We start from the raw sequence: 13,625 nt of genomic DNA, 5'->3' as shown, positions 1-13,625 counted from the left end.
AATACTTATTTACCCACCCTGGACAGGAGCTAGGGAACAATGCTGAAGAACTGCCACAGAGACTAACTTGTTTGGTGTCCAGTTTGACAAGTAACTACCACCCAACATGATGAGAAGGGAAGGAGGAAGTGAGAAAGAAGGGACAACTTTAGAGCCCACTGTGCTTCCCCAGGCTGGCTCAGCACGCCAAGGGGAAGACTCCCATGCCGGTCTAAAGAGCAGGTCTAAGGAGCAACATCTCTGTAACCACTGGGAGCACCAGTGCCATGTCAGCCAGAGCTAAGGAAGAGACAAGAAACCTCTTAACCCACCCAGTCCTCTGCACACCTACAAACACTCTCCTCTCCTGCAAAAATCTAGAGCTGTTTTTACTCCTGAGTTAGAGATTTCCCTCAAACCACAGCTTGTTTGAATGGGCTGGAAATACATTCTGAGATGACAGCCCTCCGCTTGGTGGCTGCAAGAGTAATCTTAGTGCAGATGGAAACTGCATACAAAATGAATCTTCAGCACAAGTGACAGAAAATGTGAGGTGTCTCAAGGGTATCCAAGATCTCAGCCTGGTTAGAAAAGTTCAGAAGATACCTATAAGATCCTTATTGCGACGATCCATGGAAAGATTTCTCAGGGCAATTGACACAGCCCTCACCACCTTGTCAGAGTCAGACTGGAGCAGCTCCACAAGCACTGGTAAGCCTCTCTCCTTCCGCACTGTTGCACGGATGTACGTGGACCACTGATCAGAACACACAAGGGAAAAGAAACAACACAAAAGTATTGTGAGTTCATACACCTGCCCTTTCCTTGTCCCTGGCATTTCTTTCAGTGCTGCAATTCATTTTTTTTCCCTGTAAATACTAGTTAGACTTCATGTGTTGATGCATTTATAACTTAACCCATCATTCAAGTTCATCAAGCACCGAGGAAGAAAGGATGTAGAAGTTCATCCTACAGCTTAGCAAGCTGCCAGGGAAAGAGGTCAGAAATAGAAGTAGCATCATCTGCCAGCATCTGTTCTGTACACACCTCAGCTTGAAAATGCATCCCCCCCGGATTAGGAAAAAAGAGGTCATTTGGAGGGAACAGTACAGCATCCAAAGCATCTGTTATCTTCCCCCACCTCCAACTTCATGCTTCTATTCCATTTCATGTTTGATTTTAAAATAAACTAGACAGCTGTAAAACACCACCCTGCAGATCAGTCCCACTTTGCCAGGCAGTTCTAGAAGTGATCTGCACACCTTTGAGAGAACTGCTTGATTAGCCCTGCAGATGCTTCAGGGAAGATATCAGAACACACTTTAGAGTGCAGTTTCCTGAGCAATCTGACAATCTAATGAATTAAGTACTCAGGACACTTAATCATCTAACAACAGGCATTTCTAAATGGACAAAGCAACGGTTAAGTGGTTTAAGTAGTAAAACCTGCTCATGGTTAAATTGTGATGAGCTCAGTGATGCTTCCACTACATAAACACCATCTGTCCTGAAGATGCAAAACATCTTAAGTGGGCAAATAAGACAAATAATTTCTTTGAAGTTCTCACCTCCTTCCTTTTTATAGGAGATGTAAACGCACAAAGTAACAGCACACTTACAATGGGACATGACTTTGTTTTTACTTACACAAAGGCAACTAAAGGCAGTAGACTGCACTTACCATCCAGTTGCCAGCACTGAGATTCTGCAAAGCCCCTGCTGCAGCTTCCAGAGTGTTGAAGTTCTGACTTTCGGTGAGGATGGAGAGGTACAGTCGGACCACATCTGGCTGGTACAGCAATTCAAAGCCTGCAGGTGGAGGAAGAGGAGAACAGAAGCAAGAGAAGCAGAGAAGGCAATGCAGAATGAACAAATAGCATACCTTTATTTAATCACATATGAGTACAGCCAAGAGAAAGCTACACCACAGAAAGAAGTGCTGCTGTCACATCTAGGATGCTTTCTCCACAGTTGCTGAAAATGCTGCACACGGGAACTTAGGCACAGCACATTCACCTGGGCTGAAGGTCCCCTTTGCCTGTCTTCAGGCTGACAATTCTTTCTGAAATCTGTGCTATGCTACGTACTGCCTAGCAGCCTGAGTGTATGTGTGTGACGAGAGAGGTGATGAGAGACAATTTTTGTCTGCAACAATTCTTACTTTGCATCTCTAGACTGGGTTGCAAATTAATCTTCTGCACTCCTGTTTTCATTCAAATCTATCCCAGTACCTTTACAGACACAAACAACAGGGCCAAGGAGAACAAGTGACACAACCATTATCAGCCACCCCCTTCTCACATCTAGGTGACAAAAGATGCGAGACGTCAAAGTGATAAGAATCCCCAGTTGGCAGGGAGAAATGCTGACTCCAGTTCCAATATGAAGTAAAGAAATACACCAGCATCGTACCACACTGGGAGACTGCGACAGACACATGTGGTAACTAAACATCCCCAGAGTGACAGTATCAGCTTTGCAGTTTAAGCGTGACAGGAATGAGAACTATTCCCAGCTCTGCCACGGATTTCCTTTTGTGACGCTGCGTAACTGACAGGAGCATCTGTGTCTTGACTTCCTCATCCACAGGATTAGGATTTATCCATCTACCCACATTAAAAAGGGGTCTTAGGCAAGACCTCCATCATTCCAAGTTGCGGTACAAGCACACTGCATTGATGAGGGAAGAGTCTGCAAGCACCCACTTAAAGGACTTGCTAAACAAACACAATCTCAAATATCACGGTGCTGTTCAGATTACATGAACAAAAAACTAAACCCACTGAAGTGTTTTGGTGAGTGCAGGAAGGCACAAGCAACCTGTGGTCAACACTGACTCATCTGCAATCACTGTAGCTGGAACACATTTCTCGATTGGTAGGTTTTGGGGTGTTTTCAATAATAATAAGTAAAGTTTGGCAGGCATTACCTAGGAAAGGAGTTCTAGAAAAACATGACATGAAAGAAAGCATAAAGGTGTAAATGAGCTTGGGTAAAGAGGAAACATGAAGCTTGCTTTGAGGAGATTATTTTGGTTTTTTATTATTTGTGCACATGAAAAGAATGTTTTTCACATAACAAGATGCTGTCCTAGAAGAGCAGCATAGTAATTCAAAGCAAGTTTTCCCCCAGCAAGACGGGATACCTACAAACACAGATCATTCCCTCTCTTCAGTAATTTCTCTTCAAAATCATCTACCTCCAATATACATATTTTTCAGCACGTATCACCGATTACTGTATTTCAGACATCTCAGATCAAACCTAGAAGCAAGAAAACTGAACAATACTATCAAAGTAGATATCACTTTTTCTTCTTTTTTCTTTTTAAAATTCTCCGTTGCTAAAGGCTTTCTGAAATCAAAGCCTTACGTTTCAAACGTTTCTCCACATTTTTTGCAATAGTTATTGCTGTGGGACTACGTGAGTCAAGACAGCAGAACTCAGTACTTTAAACCTTGTATAACACTGCCCATAGACACAGACCATGTTAACTTCCTGCATGTACAGGGCTTATTCATCTCACTGAAAGCAAGAAAACAGACTTCATTAGCCAAGCATTTCTTTGCTCCATATAAAAACCTGATCTATGCATGAGGATCCACAAGCTCCCATGTACTGGCTCATCCTTTCCCTGCTCAGCTCCTCACATGCAACCCAGCATACTTGCATTCTTCCCTAACAACTGGATAGTTGACCTGATCCATGTCTCTAACCAGTTTTAATGCCACTGCTTGCTTGCTACATGACACCCTACGGATACATGCGAGCTGTGACAGGTGGTGATCCCCAAAGGCTCCCTGCCAATCCATACCACTTACTTTCCTCTTCTCCAATGTCCTCTCCTTGTGTTGGGATCATTGCCCTCTGCATTGAACGCTGAGAAGAACTGTAGTTACTCAATACATGAAGCATGAACAGTTGTATAGCTCTTCTCCATTCCTCAAATAAGTTTGCGATTATCTGACTCCAATATGACCTTCATATCACCTTTTTCCTCTGCCACTTCACAAGGTGAATTGGCAATCTAAGAACTCCTCAAGAAAAAACACCACTGCCTGATAAGCGTGCAGTAGTTCTTTCCTGAACACTAATGCTTTAAAAATCTCTTAGGATAGAACACTGGCACTTTTGCACTGTTATCTTTTGACGAAACTTTGCTGAAATGTAAATCAGATCAGCAAAAGAGATGAAGGCAGGTTCATTAACAGATAATATTCATACAACACATTGACCGCTTCTGTATTTGAGCTCAGACTCGCCTGTGGTTGGATAGCATGCAATTGTTCAGCCAGTCTTCTCCAATGACTTTGCTTTGAAATGCCTAGTCATTATTTCGGCATAATTGGAAACAGCCCCACACCTTCACCCCTTGTGTTATTTGAGTGTGGTCCGCAATGTGTCCTGTCAGGCTGTACATTCATTCTTGGCTGGACTCTCCCTTCTCCGCAGCAGCTCACTGCGTGTGAATACCAAGATGCAACAACCCCCTCACCTCAGCCTGGCTCCTGGGGACAGAGCTGCATTCCAGTCACGTGCCTCCCACCCGCTTTCTGTCATTACTCCTCTTCATGCATGAAAGCCTCTCCTTTTTCCTACTTACTAATGTGAGAGCATCTCAAAAATGTCTTCACCTTCTCCCTTCAGTCAAGCACAGCATTTCCTCTCCTCCAATTATCAGCACATTTCTGCTTTGGGCCATAAGCCCACAGCCAGTTTGGAGGATGATTCCCACTCCACGCATCCCCACTTTCCAACTACATTTATGCCTCAACGCCACTAGCATCCGTTTTAAACAGAGTCTGCAAGCGCTACACACCACATATGAAACTCTGTCCTCCCTTGTGTTCCCCCCTCTCCTCAAAGGCTGCAGATTCCAGCACTGCAGCACCTCTGTGCCAGCCTGGCTATGCCAGGAGAAGGCAGGAGTTGCTGAAACAAAGTAGTATGAATGCCCCTCATGGACAGCTGCTCATTAGCAGAGACGAGAACCTAATAGTGAGAAAGTTACTGCTGCACCAGAGGGTTTTTCCCTCATTGACAGCAAGCTGACACTTTTCATAAGCGTTACAGTCCCTTAAAAAGAAACAAACAAGTTTTATATTTTCTCCATCTGCCTCCTGTCCTAATGAATCCAGCTCTGCTATTTATAGGATGCAATTTGTCTGAATTATTATAAAATTTCCTTCCAGTGTTGTGTGGAGGCCTGGCACATTTTTCCATGAAGCGCTTCAGGCACGTTCCTGGGAAGCACAGCTGGTCTCACCTCCATTAAGCACCTGCTTCTCTTCAAAACTGATTTCCTTAATTTCAAGATCATCTTAATTATTTTTTCAGGTAATGCTACTTTTGTGCAATATACGGCTAATTGCTTATATCCGTTTTTTTAAATGGAAATGAGAAAAGAGGGTCATTAGTGATAGGTAATACATCAAATGAGAAAAACATCCACTCTTCTTTTCTTTAGAAAGCTGTTTTAATTATAGCCAAGATTCAGCACTGCCCTTAAAAAGATAATTTCTTCCGGAATAAATGAGGCTTTTCCACCAGTTACAGATTTGTGCTGAGTTGCAATCTACACAGTTTCCTCCTAGAAAAGCATGAGGATAAGTCACTTACTGCTTTTTTTCATTGCAGAAAGCAAAGTAAACAAGTTTACTATATTAGCTTTTGCCTTTTAGAGAAACAGAAAACGCCTTGGATGCTGATGTCATTCTGAGTATCAGACATTTCACAGCACCTAAGCATTCCCCCAGCTAATGGCACGAATGTGCAAGCAAGGGAAGTTCTTCCATATTAGACACATCTTCACCAACATGCAGTGGCCTCATCTTCTGAAAAAAGGAAGATCAGCTTCTTTGCAATTGCTCAAAATGGGAAGTTCACGCTACCAGGAGGCAGCAAGTGGATTATCCTTTATTTGCCCACAGAACAGTGACAGCACAGACAGCAACTTCAATCCTGACCAGAAAACACCTGAGGAATTAACAGGGGGTGATTAGCCATCTCAATCCACTCAACCCTCAGTGTCTGTGCCGAGAATGATACAGCAGTTCCTCAATTATCTCCTCCACAAACTTATTGGCTTTCATCTTGGCAATGCTGATTCTGTGCCTATACTTAGCTACGTTCTGGCAATAACATTACATACTGCACCAGGTGCCTATCTCTGATACGCCAGCTTAATCCCAAATTCAGACAACTCTCTTTGGAGCAAGGCTGCCAAATCTATTCCCCTTCATTACCCATCCCGTTCAGGATTTATCCTCCCCCTACAGGCATGGGAAATAATACACATGTGGATACTGCTCAGATGACAGTTCTACTGCTGTAGCAGAAATGTGCTCCTTCATTTTCTATCCAAACAAAAACTCTGCACTGCTGTGTAAAACAGAGGCAAATTTCATACAAAGCTGGAAGGAATTTCTGTTAATCCTAGGGAAAAAAGAAAAAGATCTCTAAAACAAACTCTGATAGCTATGCATTCCTGCAGTGTCCATAGGCATGTTTACATTAGTGTTTCATTCAGACCACTTTTGAAGTGAATTTCCCACTTACTGTACTTCGGTTCCCAACGCAGACAAGTGGCAGCACCACCTTGACTCCTTTTGGGGTGGAACAAAACCAAGAGATGTGCTCCAGGCCCACAATGCAGGTGTGCAGAGCAGAAGGGAAGCTCAAGGGCTCATCTGCCCATATTGAGCCGCTCCAGCGGCTACTCCGGCATCCGCCACACTGGCCCATTCCCAGCACGGGCTGTGACAGCCGCCGGTAGATGGAGCGAGAGGAGCCCAAACGGCAGCTTCTCTGCAAGGTCATCTACTAACAGACTCTATAGAATAAGCAAGCAGCTCCCCAAGCAGCTAAGAAACTATCAGCCAAGAGGAAAGGAGGGGGGGGAATCATGTCAGCAAAAGTAATAAACAATTTGATTCTGCAAGAAAGAAAAGCTCCACAGACCCTGGACTCCTGCCCTCTGCCGACAGCAGGCTGCGAACTTCATTACAGCCTGTGTAGTTCATTGTTTGCAAGTTAAACAGCTGTAAACCAGAGTTCAGAATTATTTGCTACAGAAACGTTTTCAGAACATGTAAGCAGCAAATCAGCCCAGCAGTTCAGCCCTTCTCCCTCCCAGGAATGCCGAACCCCGCAGTATGGTTTTATAATAGACTACACGAAAACCCCAGAGCAGGCAGGGGGCAGGCAGCTGGTTACTTTTATAAAACCAGTAATCAGATCCTTAACAAAATCAACCCATCAGCTCCATTCCATCTGGATGCTGTGCTTCAGCACCCAGTGCACAAAGCAGCCTGAATGCCAACATAAACTTGCAAGATTCTTCTAATTGAAAGGCTTAACAGTAGCGAGAATGCAGCCGGCTCCGCCAGAGCCAAATGCTTGGCATAAGTGACAGAGAATGCAGCCCGATGCAGATACTCGTAGAATACTGTCATGCAGAGGCATAGCAAACTTCTACAACAAACCAAGGAGAAATAATAGCTGGAAAGTTCTGAATAGTCCCTGTAGCTTTCACTTCAAGGTACAAGTCAGGGCAGGTGTTACGCTTACTGCAGAGATTCAATCAAGAATGCAGCATCCACCACTGAGCAGGAGCTATGAAGACAGACAGAACAGCCTCTGAATACTATTGAAAAGAACCGCCAGAATAATATGAGACACACGAGACTCAAATCAGGCTTGAGAAAATGTTGAAGAGAAGTTTTTCTATTCAGAAAACGAGCACCATAGTGTGTGACCTTTCCAACTAATCTACTAAGTCACACACAAGTTCTATAATTACATAAACTCTTCCCAGCTTAGCATGTACTCCCACAATGACAGAAGCAAAGGCATGTCAGTTAAAAAGGGATGCAAGCAACCCCCCAGCCCAAAGGATGTAACAGGAATGTTACCAGCACTACCCAGCATAGAGGTATGCAAAAAACAACAGAAGAAGCCAGGCTGACTGCAGGGAAAACAAAGGCAGCAAGGAAAGCAAATGAGAGGGCAAGGCAGTGCAGGAGAAATAAAGATGCCGGGGAAAGCAAACTGTCTTTTGCTTTATTCTTATTATTCTTTACATTTCCCAAGCTCTGCAAGCTGTCAAAGTAACTTCTCTTACAGAGAGTGCTTTGTAAGAGGTCGGTTAAATTCCACTTCATATCCAAAGAATATGCAATTCAACAAAGAGATGGCTCAATTAAATACAACACATTTTGACCTTGTGTGAGTTCCAGCACTTCTGCTTTCTGTGAGCAGACATTTTAAAGCTAATACAGTTTTCCCTTTGCAAAGGACCTGCAAGCAGCGTTTCTCCCAACAGTGTTTGACACGCTGCCCAATAACAAAGGCTTTTTTCAAGCATATGCAGCGAAGTCTCTTGGCAACTGGAGACGTTCCGTTAACAACCTTCTCTCCTCTGTTCGCTAATCAGCAGCAAAGGCTCTGGAGGACCAATACTTAATAAGGATCTGAAAGTTGCTGCAGATAACTAGAGCACTACCCAAGCTACTTGTTCAAAAGAGAAATGTGCTGTGCCCACAGGCCGGTTACTGCAGAGCAGGAATTACCTGGAGCCAGGCTGGTGCAGAGCGGGAGAGCTGCTCAAGGTCTCCTCTGAAAGCAGGAGGCATGCGGGTGAACTGCAGCACATACAAGCATTTGTAGGTCACCTCTGGCAGTGCTTTTTGTTTGTTTTTGAGAAACGTCATTGTTACAGGCAACAATGCTTTGGACCCAAAGTTAACATTAAGCCCTTTGGCTGAATGATTAAAATGGATGGCTCATGTAAATGGCTCCCTTTACCCCAGTCCCAAAAGACTTGCATCTGACCTTGGAGACTTTAGGTACAGTACATGAAATGTTAACACTTGCTCTTTTGCCAGTTTCTCTGATCCAAAGTTATTTCTACTTACTTCACAGTTGATAACTGAACATGTTTTCCTTTAAAGGGAACAGGACAACCATGTTATTCCAAAAGTACGTCTGTTGAAATGCAATTTGTATCTAAACCCCAAATTACATTCTCTCCTTCTCTCACATACACAGAGAACATACACTGGAGTCTCTGCTTTGTGAACTACATATCACACACGATCTGTTTGGAAGTACAGGTTCCCTTTTTCCCCAAACAAGCTTCCCATGGTGTGTGCAAGCCTCCAGAACACACTCCAGGTCCTGCATCACCACAGCAAAAACTCAAATGGGACTTGGTTCAAAATGCTGGCTCACCTACCCAACTGGCAAGTAATTCTCACCAAAGGTCTGCCAGCCCTGGAGGGGGTTTCACAGTGTGACACTGGCTTGCCCTGCAAGGGTCCTGTACTCCTGCCAGCCCAGGCACAGCTGAGACTCTAAGCCAGGGGTGAACGCTCTCTTGCCTGGAGAAATTCTGTGTGTCTTCCATAGTCTTGCAGGTTGTCCCTTACTCTTGTCTCAACCACTACAGTATTTTAAGACAAAAGACAGATTGGGCTTATCAGGCTGGTGATCTCCCTGAGAGCGGATCAATAAGCTAGGAAAGCAGCAATGCAAAGGCTCCTAATGCCGCAATCTCGGCTGCTGCCTCCAGGGAAGCTTTCAGGTCAGACACATGTCCCTAACAGCTGATACCAAAAGGACGGAGGCACAGGGATGATGGGCACTGCACTGGGGACTTCTTAAACAGACAGCAATTTGACCCACATACAGAAGATCAATACCTAGCATGTCACTGATCATGCTGTTTCCTTGGGAGGGAAAATCTGAGTTTCCAGATGCTGTCTGCTACATAACAGGAATATTAGAACAACAGTGGACAAGGTCAAATGTCCACACTTATTTAAATCTCAGTGCTGCTGGTGCTACTATTGACTCTGGATGCTTCTGACGCGTCTGTTCCTGTCCCTGCGAGAGTCCGGAATTACACGACTGACTTGTTTTCTTTGTCCCCTCTGGAAGGACCCAGATGGCAGTGCTTGGTGACTGCTCACATGCCCTCAGGGGCATCTCCTCGTGCGTGGCACCGAACAGCTCGATTTTGTCACCCTTCCTTTTCAGTCACAGATCGCAACTGCAAGGACTGCAGAACCCACACTACAAATAAGGACATTGCCAAGCCTGTCTGGCTTCTGGCATTTGGGCCAGTTACACCAGTACAAAATGCAGAAGCTCAGGAAGGTGTGAACTTAAGGCCCTCAGAACTACAAGCACAAGCCAAGAACTTGTGGGGATGCCACAATAATCCAAATCTGTAGCACAGCCAAAGATCATTCCTCATTCGTAATTCTGGAAAGACACAGTAATGAGGTGACTGTACAGAAAGCCTCATTTGATACAAACAGGTGTGAAAATGCACTTTTCTTCTTAATGGGGAAAGCTTTTAAATGGAGGAATCTCTAGGCTGGAACTTGCTTACTCTCTGCCTTGGTAGGTCTTGAACTCACTGCTTTTTGGAGCATATTGCAAGCCTTTTTCATTTAGTTAAGCTGTCCCAAAGGAACAAAAGGAATAGAGAATGCTGGAAAAGCTAATGAGGACTGGGAATTTGAGGAAGATTATTACTTTTCACGTTATATAAACAAATGTGGTTTTACAACTGTACATTCATGTACACGTGCCAGAACATATGTGTTTTCAGGGACTTTTCCTTAAAAAAATAAAACCAGGTAACAGCATTTTCCTTACAAAACCCACATACAATTCTGCAAAGCATGCTACTGCTTTTATGATCAGAGCTGCCACGTGAGGCAGCCAAACACACCTGAGATCTAAGACAGAGTCTTCTCACTGCTGTTAATAGTGCACATGCCCAAACACTGGAAGGTTTGAGCTTACTGTATAAAATGTGTTTATTCAAGAGAGAGATACTGAGTGATTCCCTGATAGAAAGATCCCATTAAAACAACAACAAAAAAGATCACACCACAGCTATGTCCAGTAATAAAATACAACATGCTGCTGTTAGTATCTTATCAACAAGTCCAAGAGCCTCATAACACAAAAATGTTTTGGAACTAGAGCCATCACTGAAAATGAACAGCACTGTTAAGGGACTTCTTCCTTCAACTTGTTGCTGCCTAGACCTACCATTTTCTTTCCTCTCATCGTTTGTGTGTGTTTAACCAAGGATCATGTGTTCCAAATTGCCCTTCTTTGGCCTCAAGGCCCTGTAAAACTCAGCTTTGCAGTTCCAGATGCCAATCAGCTGTTTTGACTCCAGGAAGCTAACGAGCTTTTAGCTTCCCCCCAGCTCAGCAGTAGAAACCTGTCTGCAGAGAAAAGCTCACTGCAAAAGCAAAAATGCATCAGTTGGCTCCTGACATTACTCAGAACTGTTTAGCTGTTGAATGGCTTTATAAACTTACTGTCACAAAACTCCAGCACAGAAAAGGGGAAGAACACTACAGAAGACAGCTGCAAGGCACATCAGGAAAACCTACATGGTAATACTTATTTAGTTGAAATATTGCAGCAAGTGGCCACTGCTTTGCCTGGCTGCAGTAGCCGCACTGCCCTAGACCTCCATGGACGCTGTTTCTCTCCACCAAGTCCGTAGAAAGTCAGGGTGTGTGGGGGGCCCACAGCACCTTGTGGGATCAGCCCTTCTCTGCCTTTACACACTGGGTGCTGCACAGACTCCTAACCAGCAAGGCAAACCCAAACGCTCCATCGCCCAGGAGTTTACAGAAATGGGATTGCTTTGCCAGGTGTGGGGCTGTGGGGGTTTTCACTGACTACGCTTCAAAACACTGTCCTGCTGCTGAGGGACTTTCTGCTCTGGTTTGAAAGCCCACACACTCCTGACAAGCATTTGGATGTATCAGCAATGGGCGCTGCTTAGAGCTGCGACAGACAGTATTTCCACTTGGGCTGGCACCTGTCAGGTTCTCCCCTCCGCAGCCTGTCTTATCTTCAATGCCGAGAGGAAAACAGCTTCAAGAAAAACAAAACAAACAAAAACACACACACAAAATCTTTCAGAGCTCATGCACACTCGGAAGCCAGTTTGAAAGCTGCTTTCTGGGTTACTTATGCTTCACCAAGTCTACTTATACTTCCACTTCTCATCATGATTTTTACGTAAAGTCTCATAAATGGTCATAAGCCATTACACAGGTATTTGGTTATTCATTTCAATTCAGTTGCTTGTTAGAGGCCTGTCTGCTTAAGGCAGTGAAAGGCAGCAGAATTCCACAGCCTGAATTCCTCGAATACAAAGGAAGAATAAATTCTCCAGTGGATCTACCCCCACAGAAACATCAAACACTTCAAAATCTAAATACTTCCCAGAAGGAAGGAAATATTTGGATATAAACAACCTTTTTTGGGCAAAGGTTACTGGAATCCAAGCTAAGAAGCAGCTAGCAGGTCCAGTCTCAGCCCGGAGAAATGAAAGGTCAGTGATTCCTAATCACCAGCACTGATAATAGAAGTCTGTTTGGTTCATGACAAGCAGAGTCCTGCAGTCTTGCCTTTATAAGCATTTTATAATCAAGTGCCATATGGAAAGACTCCCTCATGTTATTAAATAATTTATTATACGCCAACCCAAACACTTCCTCCGATCCTGTTTGTGTCCTGAAATTGCTAATTAGTTCCTGCTACAGTTTCCAAAGTCAAAAGTGTGTTTCAACTCCTCTCTCCATCTCATGAAAGCTGCCACATGCACCCAAAGGCAGCCCAGTGCCTCTGATCTGTCTCCATTACAGTCACTATGCTGCTGTCAGGCGATTCAAGTATCTCCCAAGCATCCAAGTAGAAGAATTTTGTGTTTTCAATGTCAAGTTAATGTCAGGCCAGAGTGGAGGCAGCATGAATAGAAGGTTTCCTTCAACTTCTCTAACAAAAAATAGACCTCGCAGCCCAGGTTTTCAAGGTACAGTATTTGGGTACTTAATTCTCATGCATTTCAGCATAAGCTAGAAACCTTAATTTGCCTTCAAGAGCAGAGGTTTTCCACCCATCCTCAAAGCACCATGTCCAGAGAAGGGCTACAGATGGTGAGAGGCAAGAGAAGACGCTGCTGCTCCTCATCTGAACTGGGATGTACCACATCGAAGGGATGGAGTGAAGGGGAACTCTCCTTTCTGCCAACCATTCTCTGCAGCTTTTTAGAGAAATAGGAAAGTTCTGTTAAATGTAAACATGTCTGCTGTTTGATGCACTGACTATTTCATATCACAGGCAGCACTGACACAAAACCAGCTTTGCCCATTGAATTATAGGCTTCCTGGAAATATACATCTTGCTATGAAACTTAAATTTGGACCAAAATGGGAAATAAGATAAACACGATCTAGAGAGAAGTAGCTCTCTGAAGCTTTAGCCGTCCAAATACATGCACATTTTACAACCACAAATAAATCTATTTTCAAGTAAAAAAAAAGAAAAGAAAAACAGAAAGACTGAGGCCCCAGCTTGTAGCAATGAATGAGAGACTTAGTTGAAATGAATAGAGGAAGCAAAGAGACATTTTTCAAGAGACAAAGGGGAACATCACACAGCATCCAACTGCAGACTGGCCTCATCTTTACCACACTGCAGGAATGGCCTATGTTCACAAGACACCAGAAAGTCATATGAGAAGTTTTACAACAAAGCTACAGCAGACACTACCTCAAAGCAACTCTGACAGCTGCTCTGAAACAGTTTCATCACTGTTCAAA

At 43.9% G+C, this 13,625-nt stretch overlaps 1 protein-coding gene across 1 annotated transcript in view; it reads right to left on the bottom strand.

The window, feature by feature from the left end:
- Window positions 1-13,625, bottom strand: part of ARVCF (ARVCF delta catenin family member) — a gene marked incomplete at both ends in the record, with an annotated part of 152,390 nt that overhangs the window by 11,682 nt on the left and 127,083 nt on the right. Inside the window, 2 exons of the mRNA XM_080355196.1 lie at window positions 586-736; window positions 1,661-1,788. Of these exons, the coding sequence (XP_080211322.1) occupies window positions 586-736; window positions 1,661-1,788 (279 nt within the window). The remainder of the gene's footprint in view (window positions 1-585; window positions 737-1,660; window positions 1,789-13,625) is intronic.

Source organism: Nesoenas mayeri (genome assembly GCF_963082525.1).
Source record: "Nesoenas mayeri genome assembly, chromosome: 17".
NCBI lineage: Eukaryota > Metazoa > Chordata > Aves > Columbiformes > Columbidae > Nesoenas > Nesoenas mayeri.
The sequence above is the reverse complement of the archived record's forward strand: the minus strand, read 5'-3'. Positions and strand labels throughout refer to the sequence as shown.